General features: G+C 44.6%; 1 protein-coding gene across 6 annotated transcripts in view; it reads left to right on the top strand.

The window, feature by feature from the left end:
- The window catches only part of ARHGEF25 (Rho guanine nucleotide exchange factor 25), a 73,258-nt gene that overhangs the window by 26,119 nt on the left and 22,050 nt on the right, over positions 1 to 25,089 (top strand). For all 6 annotated transcript variants that reach the window (XM_084832277.1, XM_084832275.1, XM_084832276.1 and 3 more), the window contains one exon: positions 20,690 to 21,006. In XM_084832277.1, the coding sequence (XP_084688403.1) occupies positions 20,690 to 21,006 (317 nt within the window). The remainder of the gene's footprint in view (positions 1 to 20,689; positions 21,007 to 25,089) is intronic.

Raw genomic sequence — 25,089 nt, forward strand, 5'->3', positions numbered from 1 at the left:
GGCACAAATATGGGGAGGGTTTTTAAACTTGTCAGTTATCCTAGTATGTGACTGAAAAATGTGTCTGCCCACCACACTTTCTGATGGTTTGTGGTGCATAAATGTCTTGTGGATGAGATCGAGATCAATCTAATCTGGCTTTTACCAGCCAGACGTTCCAGGCACATACATCAGCTGCAAAGCTGTGACTTCTCCAGCTACTATGGGTTGCTTCCTTAAGTGCATCTTGAAATTAATGTGAAATGCAGGTCTGATATGTGGCTCTAGATACTATAGGAAAAACAACAACAAAGTTCCTTACTAAAGCAAATCCTTATAGCGATTTCAGGTACAGAGAGTGCCTGAAGCTGACATCCATCTCCAGATAACTTATTATCTAGAGAGATAATGCCCAAGCAAGAGGGGAAGAAAGCAGTGATCTACTCTAAACCATGTGATCCACTGTATGTGTGTGTTTGGAAGAGAGTCACTCTTGGTCCTTAACAATCTGATAGGGGCCGAGACCTGTGAATCAACTTTTGGACGTGGGGTGTGAGATTAAATCTGAAAGCAAGTCCAGGCCCCCCTATTGCTCTTGCAGCTGAACATCCATGCTTTAGGTTTGCCAACTTCTATTTATTTGTTTGTTTGGTTGGTTGGTTGGTTGGTTGTTTGCTGGCCCTGCTCCTGTGCTGTGCTAACACAGGCCCAACGCACAGATATTAACCTTTCCCGGCATGAAAATGGCTTAGGCATAGTGTAGTGATTTTTAACCTTCCCTCCCTTGGCACAGCCCTAATGAAAATCCCAGCTGCCCCCCACCCCCAGTTCCTCTTAGCCCTGGGAGGAAAGCTTCCATTGACACAAATGACTGAGCTACAAATAAGGACGTCCCTAGTTTGAATTTTGCTTCTGCTGTGGACTAATTAGGTGACCTTATTATTATTATTTATTACAATTCTATACTGGCAAGCTCTCTGGGCAGTGTACAAAAGTTAAAACATTAAAATACAATATGCAAAGTTTAAAAGCCATTTACATAAAAGCATATAGACAGTATACACAAATAACATATAACTAAAAACAACTTTGAACAGTCAGTCATAATTAAAGACACATCCTGGACGAATTAAAACTCATCATGTGCTGCCAAATGCCTGGGAAAAGAGATAGGTCTTAACCTGGCGCAGAAAAGATAACAATGTTGGCGCCAAGAGGACCTCATTGAGGAACTCGTTCCACAGATGGAACGAGCTCATTCCACCACTGAGAAGGCCCTCTCCCTCTTTGCCACCTTCCGAACTTCCCTCGGAGGAGGATCTTAGATGCTGAACGTAGAGTATGGGTAGGTTCATTTCAGGAGAGGCTTTAGGCAACACAGTCTCTCTCAAAATCAGCCCTCCATCTCCAGTTGTTGCTGCTGTTAATCAACATTCATAATGCACCTACATTTTTCTAAGCACTGTATATATATTGAAAAATAAGACAGTCCATGCCCACAGGCTTACAATCTAGCACACACAATACAAAAGGAATGAGGAGGGAAGAGGAAAACAACAGCAATCATTGGAGCAGCAGTTCTTTCTCTGGCGAATGGAGGGGACCGGGTTGGTCACCCCTTTGCCATTATGTTCTTTGGCAGGAGGTACAGCCTCCCAGTGGGCCTTGGTGACCTGGCCGATGGATGAGGCCAGGGAGCGTGCAGCCCTTCAGCTCTCCTATCCCAAGGGGACAAGATTACAACTAGAAAGCAGTATATAAGCGCTGCTGTTGGTGATGAGTAGTTGGTAAGGCTTTTCCTGCCAAATTTGTGTCAGGCTACCTTTCAGTTCCAGCAATGGGACCAATCAATCAAGTGGGCAATCCTATCACACTTTAAAAGGGGGACCACATGTGGCTATTCCTATTTATTTCCCAGGAGCTCAGGGATGACTCTGTACCTGACAGATGAGCTCACATGCGCATCAGGTATGGACCAGCCAGTAACCTACATGGTGAAGATGATGGTTCATGTTTCCCTGAGCTCAACATTCCCCTAAATTGATGCTGATGCAGCATCTGTTGACTGGAGCAGCTACAGGCCATGGCAAAAGTATGTGTGTGTGTGGTGGGGGAGAAGGAGTAAAGTCCTGGCTCAAAACAGATGTGACGAGGAGGAGGAGGGCCTAGAACTGCAACATACTCTGGGGATTCATCTTGGACCAGTCCCGATGTGCAGCTCTCACTAGCTGTGTTTGGGTTTGCTGATCACAACTGATGTACAAGAGTCTGTGTCCCACATTTTTATCCCCAGAAGGTCAAGTCTGATGAATTTTTTAGAAGGTATTCTAGAGTGGTCTGTGCATGAAGTTTTTGTTAAATTGAAGCCTGCTCACTGGGCATTTTACCCCTGCATTGACCAAGATGCTCGTTCACATTGCAAATGCCTCTCATTTGCTTTCTCTTCGGCATGTACAATTATCACGGGCTCCTTCAATGTATCCTGCGATTGAGATTGCTCCTTCACAGACGTTTTGGGCTCTTTGCATGATGCCATGATCATTCAAGGCGTCTCCTGCACTAAATGCCCTTTGTTCCGTTTTTAAATAGATTGCAGGTAATGAACTATCAAATTACCCCGTTGTGTTCCGCTTGAGTTTCCTCCGTGAAAAGAGTTAAAGCAGCAAGAAATGGAGTGAGATCAATGATAGATAATGGAAGACTCAGATACAGGGGTGGGGAATGGGAGGAAAGGAAGTGTGTGTAAAGGGAGTACTTGTGATCGTGCATTTAATACGGAGGCAGAAAGCCCCGTTTTAAATGCAGGATTTTAGGCTGGTGTAGAGATGCCCCACATCTTAGCACAAATCATGCAAGACAGGCACAGAAATGTTAGGCCTTTGTACAGGACCAACCTGTCCATGAAGCAGGGTGAATCGTCCAACTCAAGCAGCGGACTAGGAGGCAGCAAATTGAGGGGGAGTCTCAATTCCCCCATTTATGGGACCTATGAGGGAAGCCTGTATCCCATTGATGACACTTATTGGGCAGAAGTCTATACCCTGTTGAAGGCACCTATGGGACAAGAGCTTGTACCCCATTCATGGCACGTATGGGACAAGAGCTTGTACCCCATTCATGGCACGTATGCGGTGGAGTCTTTACCCCATTCATGGCCCCTATGATATGGGGAAGACATTTCTGTCACTGAGAGGGCTAAGACTACCTGCTGCTCTCCCCTGGAATCATTGGTGCTCTAGGGAGTGGGCCCTGACCTTCCCAGAATGGCTGCATATTCCCAGCATGAGTACGCTATGTGTGCATGTGTTTAAAATACATGGACAGAATAACAACCGATTGTCACTTATAGCAATCTGCATGGGAGAGTTGTTCTTCCCAGACTGGCTTTCTGTACAGGAAATGCATTACACTCGAAGTGGCCCTAAAAAGGTCTTGAAGGAATGATTCACACAGTCAGTCTGCTTGTGGATGGCTGATGGCTTTCTTTTGTTTTCCTGCCTGGATCCAGCTGTGTTCATGGTAAATGGGTTTTCTAACCATGATCAGAATCCATAATTAGTAGTCAATGGGCAAGTTCGCACGATCACAGAAGGAGAATAAGCCATGGTAGCTTATTTTGTTTCCCCATGGGTGCCAGTTGTGAGCCACCTAATTAGCATAATTATGCTGATTATGCTAATTAGGCAGCTTGCAACTAGCACGCATGGGGAGGGGAAATAAGCCACTGCGGCTTATTTTCCCTCCATGATCGTGCAAACCTGATCAGTGGGTTGACTAGTGGCATGGGAAAAAAAACACCCTGCAGCTTCTGCTCGGGGCAAACAACTCAGATGTCCCCTTTGCCAGCAATTTGCTTGCATTCTGGCAAGAACATCAAAAACAATAACAACAATAGCAGCTGACTGCAAGCTGAACAATTGTGTGAATCAGCCCTTATTCTCTTAGGCTGTACACAGATGACAGTTTTTTCTCAGAGTGTTGAAAGTGGTACGATCATTACTTATAGTGTGCACACATATCTCATTGTTGTTGTCTCCGTTCACATGCCTTGTAAAAACCTGATTAGAGACAACAAGACAAAAGAATTGGTGTATACACCAAGGGCAACAAAGCCTCTGTTATCCCACCTTCAAAAAACGATTGTCTCGTTTTACACAATGTTACAATAATGTAGTCTGAGTTAATCCTATATATCAGGGGACCCCAATATGGTGCCTGGAGGCATCTGCAAAGGGTTTGCATTTAGTTTCCCCATTTTTAATATACATACATGAATTTTTGTATATCCATAGCAATGAATACATATGAAATGCCTATATATGAAAATACAACTTTCTAGAAATTAAAAATAGCCTTGCTATTCTCTCCACCCAATCCCTAGCCTTGCTATTGCTCTCCCTTCCCTGTCCCTAGCCTTCTTTCTCTCTCTCCTTAGCCCCTAGCATTGCTCTTTCTCTTCCACTCACCCCTTTATTGTGCTGTTTCGATTCCTAGCCTCTAGCCTCACTATTTCTCTCCCTCACCTCTTTATCTCACTGTTTATCCCACTCCTAGCTTCTAGCCTTGCTCTTTCTCATCCCTCTACCTCTTTCCAGTGCTATTTCCCCCTCCCTCCCAGCCTCTAGCCTCACTATTTCTCTCCTCACACCTCTTTTGACTAGCCAGGCCCCCATGGCAGCCATTATGTGACTAGCCACATCCTCCATGGGAGCCATTCTGTACTGGTCCCCACAGCAGTTTTCAAATTCCCAAGTGTGCCCATGGGTCCAAAAGGGTTGGGGTCCCCTGACGTAGTCTTGTTAATCCTATATATTAATAGAAAATTCCTTCTCAGAGTGTGAATCGTTATGCAGCCAAAATGATGCTATCCACACAGAAGAGGGAGGTATCAACAGGCTTGGGAGAACCCCAAGACTTGCCAAATTACCCCCCCCAAAAAGGGGAGGAACCCCTAAATGTGGGGAAGGATACCGAAAACTACCCACTAAGGACTGAACCTGCTCAGTAAGCACAGAATGCTGACAGACTGGTGGGTGGATGGGTAGTCAGGGAAGAAATGGAGAACTGGGTGGGAGCAGGAATGGAATGGAATATCCCAGAAGAGGCTGACTGGAACCCTGAACAGGAGCACTCCACATCGCAATGTTTTGCTGCAGGCCCCAGAACTATCTCTCACCCCCTGATTATACAATCTAATCTATCTCAGATTAGAGACCTGCTAGTGACTAAAGGCTGTCAGAGTAAGTAGTCAACATCATACAGTCATGAGTAGCTGCTCTTATTCTTGCTTGGTTGCTTCTACAGAGTGACAAACACAATAATTCCTGCCCATCTCTAGCTCTCTTGATCGTGGTGTAGGGCTGTATTTTTTTTTTTTGAAGATACATTATTAGAGTGGGCTGGACATCTGTTCTGTGGGGTTCCATGGAGTGGTGGGGTGTTTGGGTCCTATAATCCTGTGGCAGTATTGGACACTGGTGAGATTTGATGGAGCAGTCGGAGCATAACTTGGTCTATAGAGCCTGTCTTAAAAGCTTTGGTGTGTGTATTCCATGGTGTTTTATGGAGGGGGGGGGTTTCCTTGTGTGACCCTGAAGCTGAAGATTATGCATTTTTCAGTCATAATCATCTGGGGATACGTCCACACTTGAACTACAGTTCTCCTTATACCTTGCTGTGAGTTAAGGCTAGCTTAAATTTATTCTGTGTCATGCTTTTATTGTTGTTGACTGGTTACATTGTGCTTTTATCGTGCAAAGAATTTTATGATCTTCATCTGTTTTGTCCTCTCAACATACTTGTGAGGTAAGCCGCAATTATTCCCAGATGGGAAAACTGCATTTGAAAGAGAGAACATGTATTTGGTAAAGGCAGCTTAGCACAGCCCTTCTCCAACCGGGGGCCTCCAGCTGTTCTGGGCTTCAGCTCCCATCAGTCAGAACCAGCATGGCCAATGGTTAGGAATGCTGGGAGTTGTAGTCCCAAACATCTGGAGGGCACCAGGCTGGGGAAGTCTGGTTTAGCGGGGCTGGGACTGCGCAGGGATTTGAACCCATGTCTTTATTCTACATCCAGTTCTCTGTCTGCTGGACCAAACTGCTTCCTATCTACCTTATGGGAGTAACTGTTAACCTTTCCAGACATAGGATCTTCATTTAACCCTTGGCCCGAGATCTTTTATTTATTTATTAATTCATTTGTTTTTATTTTTAGTCTTATTTTTAACTCTATCTTGCTCGGTCTAGATCTGTCTGTCTTTCTATTTCGATCTCCTGCCACCCGTTTTCTCCTTTTCTCCGCCTCTCCCTTCCCTCCATCTCTGTAGCCATTGGCTGCAGCACCACTAGTCAGGTCCCAGTCCGCCAATTGAAGACTAATACGCTATGGGATTCCGCACAGCCGGAGGATTTCTGCTCTGTGCTGAGTTGTCATCCCTCTCTGAGGGGAAAAAGAAAGGGCTACTGCTCATTATGCATGATAATTTGTTTAAATGTATGCAGATTTAAAATGACACTCTGCTTTGAGAGAGGCAAAGCTAAGAAGATTTTAAAAATCCTTCCTTAGCAAGTACATACTGACTTCCTAAATCTGTGGGCGGGTTGTCTGCTCGATGTAGCTCAGTGGATTGGGAGTATTCTGATTAAGGGAGAGCTAATAATCTTATTGTGAAATTTGGCATATAGGGTGAAGAAAGACAGACATGGTATAAAAACATTTGTGGTGAATTCTTCAACTATGGGGTAAGCCCCAGCTTCTTCCTGCTTTGCAATGTGACACACACAGCAGCAAACTGAATGCTGATTCAGTCATCTGTCTCCCCTCCACCCACCACCCGCCCCAGTGTCAGGCTGGCTTGCTTTTTGTTTTTTTTTAGCAACACATTAACGCTTATTCATTTAGATAATCTTTCATTTTCTGTCTTTCAAATGATTCTTAAACATTATATTTGTATAATATTTTAAAACAATAGTGTATGTGTTTTATATTTGAAAGATTTTTTTTTAATTAATGCAAATCTGCTCCAGGCATTGGGAATAGGAAGGGTTTTGTGATAACACAGGTGCTGTTCAGTGAGTGTGGTACTCGGCTGGCTTCTGCTGTAAAGTTGTAGAACCCTTTTTTAAAAGGGCCCAGCCCCAGAGATAAAAAAGGTGTGCTTGAACTGCATGGGGTAAAAGATTTCAAAAATGTTACATCTGTTTTCACCTATGAAGCAGTTCCTATTTCACCCTCTGAAGGTGTCTCCAAAACAGGAGGGTTTGTTTGTTTGTTTGCATAATCTGCTATAGAAAAACAACATGAAATGCAGTCTTAATCCAAACACATCCTGCTATCTGTTGCATCCACTTCTTACTGTTTTTTACACACAGGTTTTTGCACAATTGATCTGAGCCAAAGAGTCACAGTGTTCTTCCTTCCACCCATCATTTTTCCTTTGTCTCATTCTCTGTTAATGGAGCATCCAATTTAAAAAAGAAAAATGAGATTATGCCCACTTAGTGCCAGCTCCAGGTGTTTGTAGGGAGGTCCTGGGCAAGGTGCTCTTCTGGGGGGCCTTTCTCTGATCAGGCCCACCTCCTCCTCGTTGCTTTCACCACTACCCATTAACTTGATTTCCTCCTTTGGCCCAGTCCACACAACGGCCCAGAAGAAGAGAACAAGGGGAGCCAAGCCTCCATCTCCTCCTTCTCTCTTGCTCACTCAGATAGGGCATAGAAACAAGCAGTAGCAGCAAGGACAGAGGGCTCCAAGGCTTGGCAATGCCCGCCCTGCTGAAGCGTGGATCTCAGCAAGTGTCCAATGATGTCAACCCCCAGTGATGCCATCCTTCAATGACAGCCTGCACCCATTCACCTAGTTGTTGTTGTTGTTCAGTCGTTCAGTCGTGTCCGACTCTTCGTGACCCCATGGACCATAGCACGCCAGGCCTTCCTGTCCTGATTCACCTAGAAACCTTGCTAATTTTGTGAGCTAATTTATTTCAGCAGAAATAAAACCTGACTACTTACTTCACCATAAAAATGTGGCTATTCCATGACCCCATCTCACAGGTTGTCCCACTCCCCAAATCCTTTTTCTTATCAGCAAACTGTATCACTTCTATTGGGATGCTCGTGGGTGCAGTTGTGCAAGGGTTTATTTAGGAAAAAATCAACCCAAGCCTGCATTTTTTAAAAGTAGGAGCCTAGATATATGGGAAATATGGAAAGACTGATACCAGTACACTGATGGGGCATATCTATACCACAGACTTAATTAAATCTTTTCCCCCCTCGAAAGTGTAGGTCTGAGCGGGACTAGGAATTTCTAACAGTGAAGTCTTAGTAGCATCACTAAACTACAACTCCCAGGATTCTCTGGGGGAAAGTCATGACATTTACATGTTATACAGCCAATAGAAGTCTGCAGTGTAGGGCTTTCCTACATAAGGCATTTCTTATGTGCTCCTGATTCCTTACTCACAGTTGTTTATGGGTTCTTTAGATGACATGATCCTCCAGTTTCACTTTTGTTTTTTAAGAGCACTTTTGTGAGGTTTTTAGAATGTAGACAAGCTTGTAGAGATGCCCTGTGGGATCAGAGTGTGATGAAATGGTACAGAGCGCTGGCTCTGGATGCACCTCAAGGAGTTATAAACCCATTTTCTTTCCTCTTACATTGTTGGGCCAGAGTCATTGCAGTTTCTATCCGCTCACCCTCCTTTCTCTATGACTGATTTCACCCTTTTGGGCTGGGCCCATAACTCAGTGCTAATAGTGTGTAATTCCTTGTATGCAGAAGGTCCTTCCAGGTTCAGTCCCTGGCATAGGGTGGCCATGTGACCTACTTTACAGAAGATAGTCCTCACTCAGGCTGTATTTGAAGGGCTGTCAGAGGACAATCCTCCATTTGAAAGGCTGTCCAATCTTAGTCCAGTTTAAAGGTAAAGAATCGTTGTAAGGAGAAGCAGGGAGGGGCCTTAATATGGGCCTACTCTCTCCGCATTCAGGAAGGGGGTGGAGAGTCTAGACACATCTTTTAACTTGGCTTTTTAAATTGTTATGTTTTTTAAAGTTATTTTTTAATGTACTACGTTTTTATTTGATTATGGTTTTTAGTTTCTGACATTTTTGTATACCACCTTGGTTGGCTTCAGAAAAGCAGTATATTTGGACAGCAGACAGAGCAGGTACATAGGCCACCTTGTTACTGTCTTCCCCAGTATGGTAAGATGTGTTGTATTTCTATTTGTTACGGTCATTATTTCTAAATTTGCAGTTATACATATAGATTAGCATATGCAAAGTTTATGCAAATCGTCGCCCTATTTTGCCCTGTCTTTTTTGGCGATGCATTTCCTCTTTGGGGGGCAATGTGTGAATGGCCTTGCTACTAGCATCTCCAGCTAAGAGGATTTCAGGCAGCTACAGGGTTAGAAGAGGCCTCTTCTGCCTTGGAGAACCAGTGTTTTCTTCAGACAGTACTGGGCTAGATGGATAGATCCACGGTCTGACTCCGTTTAAAGAACCATCATATGTGTGTCTCTCTGGAGCCCAGCTCTCAGGCTCTTTTTGCAGCTTATCCTTTCCCCTCCCACTGCAATGATACCAGATTTTTCCTCAACCTCATTAAAATAAACATACATCTAATGGGGAAAAATGCTGACACGGACTTACTGGCTGGGGCAGGAACCTGAATTAATCTCTACTGCTTTCCCTGGAGTGACGTTTAAGATTGAGAATTCCATGTTATCCATGTTATCCTCCCGCTATTCTGGCTCTAGAATGCGGCCTTGCCATCCATCAAAGCCAGGGTGGGAAAGAGGGCCTTGCCACTCCTTACTTTGTTTCTCTCCTCATTTCCCATGTGCCGTCAAATATGGCATAAGAGCCTAGAGAGGGCAGATGGTGTGAGAATTGTCTGGTTACCTCAGAACTTCTTGTTATACCTGAGCTGCTTTTCACTGCAAGGGTATAAATACTGTGTCTTTTCTGGTCATATTCTGTGTGAGAATAAGAATTGCCACCTTAATCCCATTACAGTCTCAGCCAATAGTCCTATGGGGTTTTCATGGCATCAGTTGGATAGGAATGGGAGTTTCTGGAATGCAAATAGATTGACTGGTGCCCACAATATCATTGTTGATGAGTGACACATTTCTCTTCACAGAGATGGCCCAAGTGCCTGAGGTAACCCAAACGATGCCCCCCTCAGTGGTAAAAACATAATAATAAATGAAATAATTGACAATTTGCTGTTCTTTTTTTTGGTACCCTAAAACAGCCTTCCCCAACCTTGTGCACTCGAGATGTTTTGGACTGCAACCCCCAGCATTCCTGAGCTGTGCTGGCTGGGGCTGATGGGAGTTGAAGTCCAAAACATCTGGAGGGCATGATGTTGTGGAAGGCTGCCCTAAAGTCTTCTGCTGCTGGAGGCAGGCTGCCTCATCCTGTCTAATGGTAGGGTTGACCTCCTCAGTGCTCAGGCTGTTTTAGCAGTTTTAGGCCCCATCTACACAAGCCATTTACTCCAGGGCTGCCGCGACTCAGGGTCCTTCGGGACATATGACAAAGTCGCCATTTCACAGCCTAACCGTGGCTTTCACCTGGAAAATGCAGATTTCCAAAGACGCGACATTTTGCTGCAATATTTTTGGTTTGCTGTGGGTTTCCCATGGTTGCGAGCTGTCTGTCCCTTCCCCAAACTGACTTCGCATTTTGTGGTGGGCATGTGGTAGGCGTGCCTAGTGCTTGTGTCACTCTCTGATACCCCTTCACTCCTTTCCGTTCCTTCACGGCTGCACAGTTATAGAGGCATGGGGAAGCAAGTTCATTTCTTCACATTTTCGCACACCTTTGCAGCCTCATATCTTCGCAATGGCTGTTTTGGAGTCAGTGGCCAAGGGCCGGGGGGTCAGGGGAGCAGAAAGTCCAGGACCAACTTTGCTCCAGCCACCATTTTGGAATGATGGGTAGGCACTTACCTCTCATGGGCACACGCCTTGGTGTGTGCGAACCATCGCGAGAGTCTGAGGCTGGAGAACTGCCAAACAGTTGGCAAGGTAACGAAGGAGCAGACCACCCACATTTTACCTAACAAGGAACAGACAGACACAAAAGAACCCCTAAAATACAAAACAGCTACTAAAACCCAAAGTGTCGCACCCCCACCCTCATGTGTCTGCGCAGCTGCACATTTAAGTATCATGGTGAAAAAAAGAGGGCAGCACAACTGCCACAGTTTACATCGCTTCAGCGGCTATGTGTCAGGGCACAGCGGATACTCCTGTTGGAGAAGTCCGCAGTAAATCGCAAGTGTACCGCAGCAGAAGCTAATTTGCAGCTGCAATGCTGCACAGTTACAACGGAGTGAAAGTTGAAAGCAGTGCCATGTAGATGGTCCCTTAGTTCGCTTGTTTGCTGTGCTGGTTGTTTAACAGTGCAATCCTATACATGTCTATTCAGAAGGAAGTCCCATTGATTTCAGTGGGGTTGACGCCTGGGCAAGTGTGTCTAGGGTTTCAGCCTTAGAGACTGAGCGTTTTCCACTGTCCCTGTTCAGCCAGAGTGCTCACATGGCCTTTTAAGATGTAGGAAGAGAAAGCCCACACACACTTTTCACTCTTAGGTGCACGTATCTCTTCCTCATGCTTAACTAAAGAAAAAAAATGAAAAGGGAGAAATCAGCAGACAAATTTCTCCCCCTTACCTCACAGCATAAGCCCTCCAGCAACTGTCCTCTTCCTCCATCCATTGTATAGCACAGCCACCTGGTGTAGCACTGAATCCTGACAAGAACTACTTCAGGATTTAGAATGAAGGCTGTTTCTTTCATGATTTGAGTATGACGGGGAGATTGAGTTTTAAAAGGTACCAATCTGCACGATTTGTTCTTGAGTATGTAAACCTAGAGAACACACCCATTCAAGAAGGTTTAGGAAGGAGAGGGATAAAGACTGTAGTGGGAAGAGACACAAACTAATAGATAAAATAATTGGAATCTATTTGCTCTTGTTATTGAAAAGTAAGGATGCAATCCACCAAAAGGTTCTTCTGCATGCTCTTGCACAGCTCCTGTTCATTTCAGTGGGTTTACACAGGAGAATTTCCTAGCAGATAGGGGCCCTAAATTAAATTGCTTGTTTTCATGCTGTGTGTGTGTGTGGGGGGGGGGTGTTTGAAAATATGACTCTGCCTGCCGTTAACGCTTGTGTTTACCCAAAGGCAAATATCATAAAAAGAAGTTGACATTTTTAACTTTGAAGTCAAGAGATTTATGATAAGAATCTCAGATTTGGGGGGTCTTAGTCATAATGTTTGCAGCAATCTGGGTTTGGCGATCTCAGAGCTGGCTGAAAACGTACACTCATGTTGTAGATCTCTGAACATTATAATTCCATAGAGCATATTGGATGTGCCCTAAAGTTTGTCCAGACAGTGGGGACATGACCCCCAACCACCATCACTTTTTGTTCCTGGTTGACTGCTGTATCTTACAACTGAGAATGGGAGTGTGGGGGGTGGGGTGAGGGTGAGGAAGTATCCTGTGGAAAGATGGTACATTTTCCCCGTGGAACTTCCTACTTCATGGTGAACTCTGAAGCATTACCACCTTTTGTTATGGCCAGAGGCTCCTGTGCTTTTAAGTCCTGCAGGTCAGGGTATTTCCCACCACTGAGGAGATGCATTTCATCTCATGCAGCTGTATAGGAAATGTTTCATTTGTTATAGGAAATGTTTCATAAGAAACATTTCATCTCATGCAGCTATAAAGACACAGGAGCTTCTCTCTATAACACGTGGTAACCCTAAAAGCTGCAGGAAGAAAACAACAACAAAAGAAGGGCTTTTGTGCCCCCACTCCCAATGATAACCCTAGAATCCAGGCATATGAATTGCACAGCTTGGGATGGGCTCTATCTGTACCTCACAGCTGTGACCACTGGGCACCAGCTTGGCCTAAATCGGCCCACATATATTGTTGAAACAATATGTCTCAATCAATGAAATGAGAGCCACCAGGCCATCCTTCCCCAAACTGGCGCCCTGCAGATGTGTAGGACTACAACTCCCAGCATCTCCCAGCCAGGTAAGGGAAGGTTTCACTAGGCCAAGCTCTTATTTCCACATTTCCATAGATTTCAATGAATGTCTTTTGTTCCATGTACCCCTGATTAGGCCTGCACAACTTGTGACCCATCACCATGTATTGTAGCCTACCAGGTGGTTTTGTTCTGTTTTTTAAAATTTGGATTTTTAGAAGGAATTTTTGCTTATTAGTCCATGTTACAATTTTTTTTCCAGAGGGGTAGCTGTGTTACTCTGTAAGCAGCAAAAACAACAAAAAAATCTCTTGTGGCCCCTTAAAAACTAACAAATTCATGAACTGTTTTAACACCCCACTTTATATTACCTAACCCTCTCCCAGCCTTTACAAGAGTTTGACAACCCCTCCCCCACTCCTGTTCTTACAGACCTATGCAGGCAGCAACCATACAAGGTTTCTGAGTCCTTATTGGGGCACCATCCATGGCTGGTGAGGTGTGTTCTTCAGAACTGCCCCAGCTCCAAAGCATTCTTTTATTTTTGACATTTTTTTCATCTAGCAACCCTTTCCCACACACAATCAGGTCCAGGAATTATTTTATCCTACAAGACCGATGCCATGGGCTTAATCCTGTTTGGAGATTACACCCTCTGAACAGCAATGCCCTGCTGTCCAATCCCAGTTGTGTCCATGGTTTTTCACAGGCCAGGAGAAGGAGGAAACAGAAAGATCCTCTCCACACACTTAAAGGTTCTCTGTTCTTTTATTTTTGTTTCACATGTTCTAGGAATGAGTCTTGACACTGAAAAACAGGCTCTGGAGCCCTGCCATAGTAAACTCTGGGCTCAGATTAAGCTCAGATCCTTCCCTGGATGGATTTTTTAAAAAAATATATTGACTGAAAATAGAGTGCTGAAGTTTGGCTGGCTGGTAATACAGTCTGCGAACCACTGCCTTTAGAAAACCCTGAAAAAGAAATGGATGATGAACAGAGGGAAAAAATGTGTAAAGTCCTCTCCCTCTGAGCTCTGAGCTTCTCATTCCCCCACATGGCTCCACCCACCAGCACACTGAACTCCTGAAAAACAGATGGTGGAAGGCGCAGCCAGAGCTACACAGGCCCTGCCAAGGAACGTGCCGTGCACATTCCTCCTCCGCCAATATTAGGCTGTTGCCCCATCGCCCATAGGAGGGGAGGAGGGAGCTGAGGGAGATTAACTTGCTTAGAGCGCAGCATAGTACGGGTCTCGCTTTGTGGCACACAGCTCGTGTGAACGTGACATTTACCCCTTGTTTGCTGCACTCGGGCTCTTGTGATCCTTCTGGGGAACTGCGAGGCCAGCGCTTACTACATTGATCAGAGAGAAGCAGGCTTGCGCAACTACTTGCGAACCAATGAGCTGAGCGCATTTCACCAGCCACATATTGCGGCCTGCCAGGATCGTGGCAGCTTTTCAGTTCTCCCCACTCCTCCCAGTTCTAGGCAGGCTGCAAAAATAGGGCATTTCTTCACAGGGCCAGTGCAAGCATTAGGGCATTTCTACACCAGCCTAAAATCCTGCATTTAAAATGGGGCTTTCTGCTTCTGTTTTAAATGCAGGATCACCACTGACTCCCTTTACATGCGCTTCCTTCCCCCCACTCTTATTCCCATAGCCGAGTCTTTCATTATCTTTCATTGATCTCACTCCTTGCTGCTTTAACTCTTTTCGTGGAGGAAACTGAAGCAGAACACAGTGGGGTAATTTAATAGCTCATTATCCACGATCTATTTAAAAACGGAACAAAGGGCATTTAGTGCAGGAGGGTCACGGCATCATGTAAAGAACCTGCAAACCTCCGTGAAGGAGCAATCTCAATCGCAGGATAAAAGCTCAGTGTGATGAAGCCCTTAGAGCAGGGGTGGGAAACTTCTTTCAGCCTGAGAGCCATATTCATTTTGAAGAAGCTCTTGGGGGGCAGCATTCCAGTGGTGGGTGGGGCTGAAAGCAAAGGGGGACGAGCCAAAATGGAAGGGGGAGGGCCAAATTACAAAACAATACCAGCATATTATGGTTTCAGTCTCCTATTGCCAGTAACTAAGCCTTTGGAGAGGCATTTCAACTTTTTAGAATAAGGAAGAGCTACATAAAAGCCAGTAAACCATCAAACAATCAGTGGTTGGAGGAAAGAAGTTGAAGCCAGGAGCAAGGGGCTTGGCTATCTGGGGAGCCTCAAAGGACTGAATTGGGTTTCCAGGAGGGCCAAATTTGGCCCGCGTTGCCTGAGGTTCCCTGCCCCTGAGATAGGGGGAGGCAGATCTCCTGAGGTGGAACAAGATAGGATTCCATTAAAAAGAAGCTAATTGTTGATTATTTTGTTGATTATTTATTTATTCTTTATCACAGTGCAGATTGCCATTTGGATTTTCTGCCTTGGGCAACAAAATGTCTTGGGGTGGCTTTGGCTTTTTGAGCTTTTCTTGGGCTGCATTCAGCTTAGTAGGTCCCTGAGGTTTTGCAGGCCAGAGATGTAGCCAGTGTAATGTGAGGGACACAAGGTAATTGCCTCAGGTGCTAGCCATAAAAAAAACATACTGTCTGTACACAGTTCTGTTACAGTTGTGAAAAGTGTGTGTGCATGCACATTGAGAGGAGTATAAAGACAGATTTTCAGTTACCTAGAGGTAAATACAGCAGTCAGGGGTAAAACAGAATGCATACACAAGCTGTTAAAGCTGGTTCACACATGCACATATGTCACTTTATTTCTCTACATTTGATAACTGGCAGTTGAATGTCTGGACTGATTTCACCCACTGACAAACTTTGTATTTTGAGGTGATGAGGAAATTGTCTCTCTGGTGTTAGACCTTGCGATGGCTCATTCACATGTGCAAGTCATCAGTGGATACTGCAGTCACCACGTGATCAACCTGTGTGTGTGAACTTAAGATACTTGTATAATCTTAGATACTTGAAGTGAGTGGGATTCTCTTTGATTGAGGGTAAATGGCCCCTCCATGTGCTGCGTGTGCTGCACACCAACCTGAAATGCGAATTAAGTTTATGTGTGATTTGGGGAATTAAGTAGTTAAACACAATGCTGCAGTTGGCTGGACAGAAAATTACTGTTTGCATTATTTCCAGATGTCATTCTATGCTGCCTGCATGCTTGAGTCTCACATCTGGTCCTCTTTTTTAACATTTCTTGCAAGGGTGGGCAACTTGTAGGCCCAAACATCTGGAGAGCCACAACTCCCATGATCCCACACTATTGGCTATGCTGGCTAAGACTGATGGGAGTTGTAGTTCAAAACATCTGGAGGGCTACAGGTTTCCCACCCCTGGGGCCACCTCCAGCACTAGAAATTGCTTTTATTATAAACGGGGCGAGGGGGACACACACCAACAACTAGGGCCTAGTTCTTACTGAGGTGGTAAACATGTTTCTAGGCTGTACCACTTCAGATTACAGATGGGACCTCCTCCATTCAGAAGAATTCATGTAGGATGCCAGAAAAATGGCTTCAAACCTCCACGACATGCTATTTTCCTATGCAGTGGGATTGTGTTGTTGTTTTTAAATATGGAGGAGCATTTTCAGTTAACACAAGCTCTCATTGGCAGTCTGAAGCAGTATAGCCCAGACACCGGATTTATCATCCTAGTGAAGAGTAGGCCGAAGCCTATGGGAAAATAAAGCAGCAGCTGTACGGAAGGCATTGTTTGCTATGTGTTGCGGGTACAAAATGGTTATTTCTACGCCTGGTCCCAACTAGGCTGTGGACATGTGTAGTGCTGGCCAGTTGCCATAGCAACACCCCTCACACTGTCATGTCAGTTTCCAAGGTGGGGTCAGGTGCCTGTGGCATTAGCTTGACACATCTCAGGTTCCTGACGCAAGCACAGTTATTTCGGGAGCAGGTGCCATGCCGCTGCATTGCATTATTGCCTCCTGCTGGGCACTTGTGAGGCTGTTGGTACTGTGCTCATTTCTGGGAATATGGCTCCCTTTTCTGCCCTTAAACCTGCTAGATGTACCGCACAGCCGTTGCTTACTGGGGACATACTTCTACATCTGCCCGCTTGCCTGCAGTCAGACACGTACTTCCATGCACTGGGGCAAATTCACAAGGCTAGGTAGAGTGAGGTGGCCCCCTCAGGCAGCAGACGCTGGGGGCGGGATGCGATGGGGACACAGCTATGTGTATTATGCTCAGCCTGCCTTGTGCCCCCCAGGCTAGCCTGTTGCCCTCAGATGTGGTGTTATGGAAGATGCTGTCCCTTCACCAGTGTTGAAGTAGGAGTTAAATGTCAGTCCAGTCAGCTTCTCTACATGGATTTGGGGGAAGGATACCATCTTGTCCTTCTCCTCAAGCAGCAGTGCCTTGGGCCAGCCCTGCAGAACTGAACAGAGAATTAGATTTTTATTTTATTTTATGGATGGATGGATGGATGGATGGATGTAGGTATTTATTTACTGCCCAATAGCCAAAGCTCTCTGGGCGGTTCACAAAAATTAAAACCATAAAGCACAGCATGAAGAAGGTATACGACAAGCACCTAGTGTTGAAGCTAAGCAGGTCGGGCTCTGTTTGGTTTTTATTTGTTTTTTAAAAATTGTACTGTCCATCAAATTCAGATTTCAGGTCTGTTGTGCAATAAAAGCTACTGTTAAAGCGATGGGACACTGACTGGGAACCATACTGGACTTACGCTTACATATGGGTTAGTTTACATATTTATGCTGATCATTTGATCAACTGCAAAATCAAATGATTTGTGTGAGTGGGCCATCACAGACCCCACAGAACACCCTTGATAGCAATTTCATCAGCGTCAGTTTGCACATTAAGCATGGTGTAGTGGTTTGGACTAGAACCAGGGAGACTCAGCTTCAAATCTCCACTTGACCACGAAACATGCTGGGTGACATCTTTCAGCCTGACCTACCTCAGGGTGGTTTCCAGGATAAAATAGGAAGGAAAGAACTATTTATGTCATGCTGACCTCTTTGGAGGAAGGGGGGGGCAATAAAAATATAATATATAAAAATAACTAAATTCAGCTGCCAGTCATCTATGTTTGGTTCGTACAGGCTTGTACATTGCTAGATTTCCCTACACTCGATGTCTAGTAGTTGACTCTATGAACTGACTCCATTGAAAAGCCTTGTGGTTAGAGATAATGCAGAGTGAAATGAAAATTTGATCTGTGATTATGTATCTGTGATGGCCCCATTCACATATGCAAGTAATCCCTTGATGCTGAAGTTGTCAGGCAATTAATGAACTAAACCCCAAACATATAATAACTGAGGGTAGATAAATCAAGTGATGCACCTACATATGTAAAGCCTGAGCCCTTTGGGGGAAAAGTGGGGGTGTAAGTATGATAGTAAATGATAAATGAGTATCTTGAGATACGAGTTACTTGGATCTGTTGTCATGGATCTGCCATCACTTTGCTATGTGTCCAGCTTGCAACACAACCTGTATTCATTACCATGCTAAATGTGGGCTGGGGGTTGAAGCAGTAACTTTGGGGGTTGATTTGCAAGCTAGGTGCACTGTGTAGTGCACCTACAGTCTTATTGCTGCTTCCACACACAGCCCAGAGCAGGGCCTATCCAGTCAATCCACATCCTGGCACAGCACTTGGTGGCCCTCATGTTTACACAGTTGAATGCATTTTCATACATTCTTGATGAAAATGCATGGGCATGACTGCATACCTACACCCATGCACCAGGGTGTAACCTGTTTTCAGTGCGGGGGCTCACAACTAGAATATGTGGAGTAGTAATATGGGAGAGGTGTCCCTGAGCATGTGCAAATGCCTTTCCTTCTCTATAGATTTAAGTTGAAGAATAGCTCTGCCAGCTGCAGTTAAAGAGAGAGAAAAAGGCCATGTCGGAGTAGGAGTAAAAGCAGCAATTCCTGTTTTAAAAAAATAACAGCGTAGCGTGCAATAGCCCTATGTTGTCCAGGCAAATTAGCTATGATCCAGACATTTAGAATAAAAAACTGAAGATTGCAGGCTCTTTTCCTTTGATAAATATGATAAACATACAGAAAATCATGCAAAATCCTTGGTTTTAAAATCCTGTCCAGAATGTTTCTCTGAGATTTTCTGCCCATTTTCAGTGCAAGAACATTCAGTTCAGTTTGTTCATTTCAGATGTGTCTCATTAGTGACAGAGATAAGAGTGCTTTTAGCTAACCAGAGAGGAGCCCACAATTTTTTTAATACGGCGGCTTCCCCACAAGCTGGATTGTTATGGACTTTCTGTATGTTTATCACAGTTAGCAAATGAACATATCCTGTAGCGTTCAACTTTCCCTTCTAAATGTCCACCTTGGGCCTAAAATCTTGCTAATTGCACTGGACTAATGCTAATACAAATTCTCACCACTTCTGAACCGTGTTGACATACTGCACTGATATTGTCCCAAATCAGTTTGCAATGCAGATGAATAATACAGAGCATCTGTGCTACACATTGCACATCTTGCAGGTTGGCTGCACGTCACATGAACAAACCTGCATATCCTCTCAGTTGATAACCACACAGAGGAGTGCTGTTAAATTAAAATAAGGATGGAGACTGCAAGGTGATATCTTAATAACGTGTTAATGGCCTCTGAGGGAGGTGAGATTGGCTGGTGAAGGAGCTATACAGGATATTGCCGAGTGAAGAAACACAGCTCCTGCCTTCAACTGTGGTCCTTTAACTACATTGAGCATCCCAACAATGGAAAGTGGAGGTCATTTATCCAAGGATGAGCAGGAAAAATCAAAGATGATGTAATTCTGTTCACCCCCATAAACAAAGTACTCATTTTGAATGTTGGTTTTAATTTGATACAGTTTTTAGTCCCAGAACTGATTTGAAAATGAACATATGAAATTGCCTTTTACTCTTAGACCACTGGTCCACCTATATTATCCACTCTGATTGGCAGCAGCTCTCGTAAAGTCAGAACTATGGTCTGAAAGCACATGGTGCAGCGATCTTTCTGAAACTAAGCAGGTCTGGTCTGGTCAGTGCCTGGATAGGCCACTGCTGGGGAACCCCATGCATAGGGATGTATGAGAATTTCATTGTGATTCATTTATGATCAGAATTTGCCCTGTTCACAACTCCGAATGCGAACTTTTCTTGTTGGAAAAGGCTTGCACATTCCTGAGCTTGCAATCGTGTTTCGAAAATTTTGGAGGTTTTTTTTTTGGGGGGGGGATGCACACTTTAAAATGTGCACTATTAAAAAATATGCATTTTTATGCTTTAGTGAATGGGGGAAAGTTTGCATTTTGGTGTGTACTTTAAAAAATGCACACCAAGATGTGCATGTTTCCTGTTTGGACGAAAAGAAAGACAGGTCACAAACGGAAATGAGGCGGACTGGGCTTCGAAGTGGAACTTGAACAATCTGAATGAGTTTGAGCCTCCCTGATTCTCCCAGCCGTAGCCATGCATGTCTTTAAGCTTGTGCGGGGTGCCTTTGTTTCATCACTGACGAACCCTTCTGGAAATTATGGGGAAGGGTTTCCAGGTCAAAGGGTGTGATTTCCTCTGGGCAGTCTTTCCTCTCCCTTGGAAAGTAAGCCTAGCCTCTGTGCCTTCAGAGTTGTGTATACTTTTGAATATCACCCAAGATCTGTCTGTGTACTCATTGACTGTGCCTGTCCTCTCCCTGCAGATCCCTACTCCATTGCAGGCAGCGATGGCAGCATCTCTGCCTCAGTGGCCTCGATCCAGCCACAGGCATCCAGCAGCTCAGCTCCCAGCTCCCCTGCCTCCCGCCACTCAGTCAGCACTCTCAAGAAGTGGCTGACCAACCCTGTGCGCAAGCTAAGCGCCGGTGGGCTACCTCGGGGCGAACGCCCACTCAGGAAAACAGAGGGCCGGACCCGGCGACAAGGGCGCCAGGAGGATCGCAAGAGCATCGACCTTGGGCTTTTGAGCCAAACAGAGGGGCACTTTGTTGTCCCACAGGGAGACACAGTGATTGCCACGGTGAGAGCAAAGGGACACAGACTTGCAGAGTTAGGGCTTTTCTACATGAGACATTTATCATGCGCTCATCATTCCCTACTCGTGGTTGTTTATGGGTTCTTTAGGCTATGTTGTGACCCTCCAGTTTCAGTTCTGTGACTAACCAGCACTTTCAGCAAGTTTTTTTAGAACAGGGAAAAAGCAGAATTTAATTGTGAAAGTGAATGAAAGCACAATGTCCTCTTGTGTATTTCTGCTGTTCTGCTACACCACAGTGCCACCTAGGGGTTATATAGCAGAAATGCTCCTGGTGTAGTGCTCGTATCTTACTTCTGTGACAAAACCGAAAGCAGATACAGCAGATTAACCGCCAATTCAGCCTTGTGTAGAAAACCTCTTAGAGGCCATCTAGTTCACCTTCTGCCACAAGGCAGCACTAGCCACCCACCAGTCCCCTGCAGATCAGCCTATGCCATCTCAACTACAGCATGCCACAAGCCAAGAGCCAGTACAAGTGTGCTCATAGAGCACATAGCTAGAGATGAGTTGAACAAGCAAGTCAAGCCAAGCCACATGCTGCAGGAGGAAGCCACCGTCACCACCACCACACACCCGTAATCTGAATGAGGGAACAATTCTTTCCCAGGACCAAATGTGGCCAATAATGAAACCTTGAACATGAGCAAAACCCATCCATTGAATCATCCCAAGGGATACAGATAGGGTACATCCCTGCACCACCCAGCATTCTCTCCTCATTAAGTCTGTTCATTATGTCCCCAAGAAAATCAGGAGAATAAACCTCCAACATCATATTTTTGCAAGGGAGAATGGGTGGGTTTCTCCTTTCTTATCTCAGGAGGCCACAACTGTAGCATCAAAGGAATCCTAGCTTCCACAGTAACAGATTTTCCCCTGCAACATCCCAACTACTAATTTGTCAGCCCTTACCTCTTCCCTGCACCGCTCTCCTGTAGAGAGGTCAGTGAATTATTTTTATATGGAACCAGGCTGGCAACATGAAGGAATGTTCTGAAAGGCTTCTTTTACACTGGGAGCACTATTTTAGGTCTCTTTAGGACCTACGGAGACCTGAAATAGTGCTCCCAGGCCCACGGTGTAGATCATGGACTCCTATGGATTGATCCCATATTGTCTGAAACATGGGAGTGGGGGGGACCCCTATGTAGGCCTCTGTAGGTGTGTGGCACCAAAGCCTCCAAAACTGCTGGAACACCCTGAAATAAATTTAGATGCAGATCTGGGTGTTCTGAATCCAAATGGTTCTAGGACACATACTGACAGTTGGATTAATCTGGGTGGAAGGAAAAATGGTTTTGCTGGAATATATCTGGAGTGGCACCAGCTGGTGCCACCCATCTCTGGCTTCTTGTGCATCTGGCACAGGATAGGGGCAGCCATCTGTCTGTATCCTGTTGGCACCACATAGATGACTAGTAATTGTAGGGGAATCAGTGGGACTTAACATGTGTGGCTTGGAGCTGTGAAACTGGACAAAAGTGCTACAAGGCACTTTTGTCCGTGGAAGCTAATGACAAAGGGGTGGAGCAAGGGAGTAGGGTAGAAAGGTCCATTCTGCTTGTGAGGCCATTGTGGACCTGTAGTCTAGGTTTTTTTAAAAAACAGAAATGAGGTGAAGATGTTTTCTTCCCCTCACTGTGTTGTATGTTGTTAATTTCCGTGCTGTGGTAAACAGTGTGAGTTTCCTCGACAAGGTTTGATTTCATTCCTCATACCAGGAAAAAGAAAATATGAAACAAACTTGTTTTTGTGCCTAACTCAAAAGTGCTGCTGGTATCCTGGGTCCCGAACCATAAAAGAGTTTAAGCCGTAATCTGAAGGGCTGCCTTCTCCCTTACGAGCCTGCCTGTGTATTGAGTTCTTCAGCAGAGGCCTTCTTGCATGTCCCAGCAACCCCTGAAATACATCTGCCTGGGATAAGAATGACAGAGTGACGCGAAACACAGGGCTCCTGCACCTTTCACAGTTGTGTAGAAGAGGGAATTTCAGCACATGTAGTTTGCATGAGAAGCCACACCTGCTGAAACGCCTTCTTCTATGTGGCTATGAAAGGTGCAGGAGCCCTGTGTCCTCTTTTGCATCATTCTGGCCATCCTAGGCTGGGATCAAGGAGAAGGCCCTTTTTGGAGCTGCACCCAGTCTTTGGAACTCCCTTGTAAGGGAAGCCTCCCTTGCTACCTCTTTTTGGCCTCTTTCTGCATTGCAAAGACCTTTTCAGGAAGGCTTTTGGTAAAGTGTGTTGATTTGGTTGGAGGCTGTCTTAATAGTTATATTGGGTGCCCTTTGGTTCCTATTTTATCTTCAGCTGCTTCAAACTTTTTGCAGTCTATTATGGTATTGTTTTTCTTATTTTATTGTTTTAATTGATTATTACCCTCCTTAAAGTCTGTTTTTGAGGAACAACAGGATAAAAAGTGTTTTATTGTCATCCTTATTCTTATTAAAACACACACACATCTGAAAACACTCCAGCCCATTTTGTCTCCCCACTCCCCCTGAAAAATATCTAATGTTTACCAGACTGAAGTCAGTTCTCTTTGCCTGGTATCACTCCCACTCTGCCTTTTTGCTTTAAAAATTCAAGGTACTTGAAAACCCAGATGATGGAAACAAAATAGAGAGTGCATAATTAAGCAATTGCTCTTGATTTACATAATTCTGGTTGAAGGATCTGAGTATGTCAGTTGGAGCAGGTGGATTTTCAGAGGGGGCTGGAAGAGACAGAATAAACACTATCCTAATAATTCTTAAAAGCTAGCAATATTGTTAATATTTGTATTTTTTTAAACATTCATACCCTATTTTTTGTTATAAAATAAACTCAAAGCCACTTAGAAAAAAGACCATAAAATATACAAAACACAGTCCAAACAAATAGTCCAAATAACTAAAATCCCATTTAATACAATAGAACTAAGAGCAGAATAAAACAATTCAGCATAAAAACAGGGAGACAGAACTTGAACCCTCACTCAAAGCTTGGCCAAATAAAAAGGGCTTAGCAGCTCATCTGAAGCCTAAAAGAGAGGAAGACAACTGCATCTCTGTAGAGCAGGGGTGGGCAGAAAGTAGATCTCCGGAAGTTTTGACATCAACTCTCAGCATTCCTGACCACTGACCATGTTAGCAGGGGCTTCTGGGAGTTGAAGTCCAAAACATCCAGAGATCTACCTTCTGCCCACTCCTGCTGTAGGGAAGGAGTTCCACAATCTAGGTGCTGCAACAGATATTCACTGCTCTGCTTGCATGTTGGGTCTGGATCAGAAACTTGGGCTGATACCTTGTTCCCAGTGACACTAAAGTCTACCCCTTCTATGCCTCACCTCGGACACTTTTCCTTCAGCTGTGCTTACTTCCAATTTCCAAGCCCAGGTGGAGGGAAAATAAATTAAAAATGGGTGGACATTTGCAGGGAATAATTGGTGAGTAAAGAAAAAAAATTCCCACCCAGTTTTCATGTAGGTCTCTCCACCCATTTATTGGCTTTACAAGGAAAACACAGTTGGGATTCCTGTGCAGCGTTGGGATCTCCTTTACAAGGGAAACAGAGTTGGGTTCCCTTTTCTATAAAAAGAAAAGGAAAAAAAAAGCCATTGGGATTTTTCTACATGTGTTTGTGTGTAACATTTAGTGCAGACTTCCCCAACCTGGTGTCCTCTGGATGGGTTGGACTACAACTCCTGTCATCCCCAGCCATCATAGCCAATGGCAGTGGCCATGCTGACTGGAGATGACACTAGGTTGGGGAAGGCTGGCTTAATGGAAAGGACCTAACTAATTTATTTCTTATTAATATTCTTATGTTATATGTCAATTTCTTATTAGCATACATATCGCTTTAATGGCTAAAAAGCCATCAAGGCAGTGTACAAAGTTTAATATAATAACACCTTAGAACAATAAAAAATAAGGACATTAAAAACAGTAAAAACATTAAAGGTACAATCCTATTCATGTTTAGACAGAAAAAAAGTCTTACAGGTCTGAGCATGCTGGGAGTTGTAGGACTTTTTTCTCTTTAAACGTGCATAGGATTGCACCCTAAAACTATTAAAAGGCTAA

The sequence above is a fragment of the Heloderma suspectum genome, chromosome 2 (genome assembly GCF_057233095.1).
Source record: "Heloderma suspectum isolate Gila_16-S chromosome 2, 16-S_ref, whole genome shotgun sequence".
In the NCBI taxonomy this organism is placed as follows: domain Eukaryota; kingdom Metazoa; phylum Chordata; class Lepidosauria; order Squamata; family Helodermatidae; genus Heloderma; species Heloderma suspectum.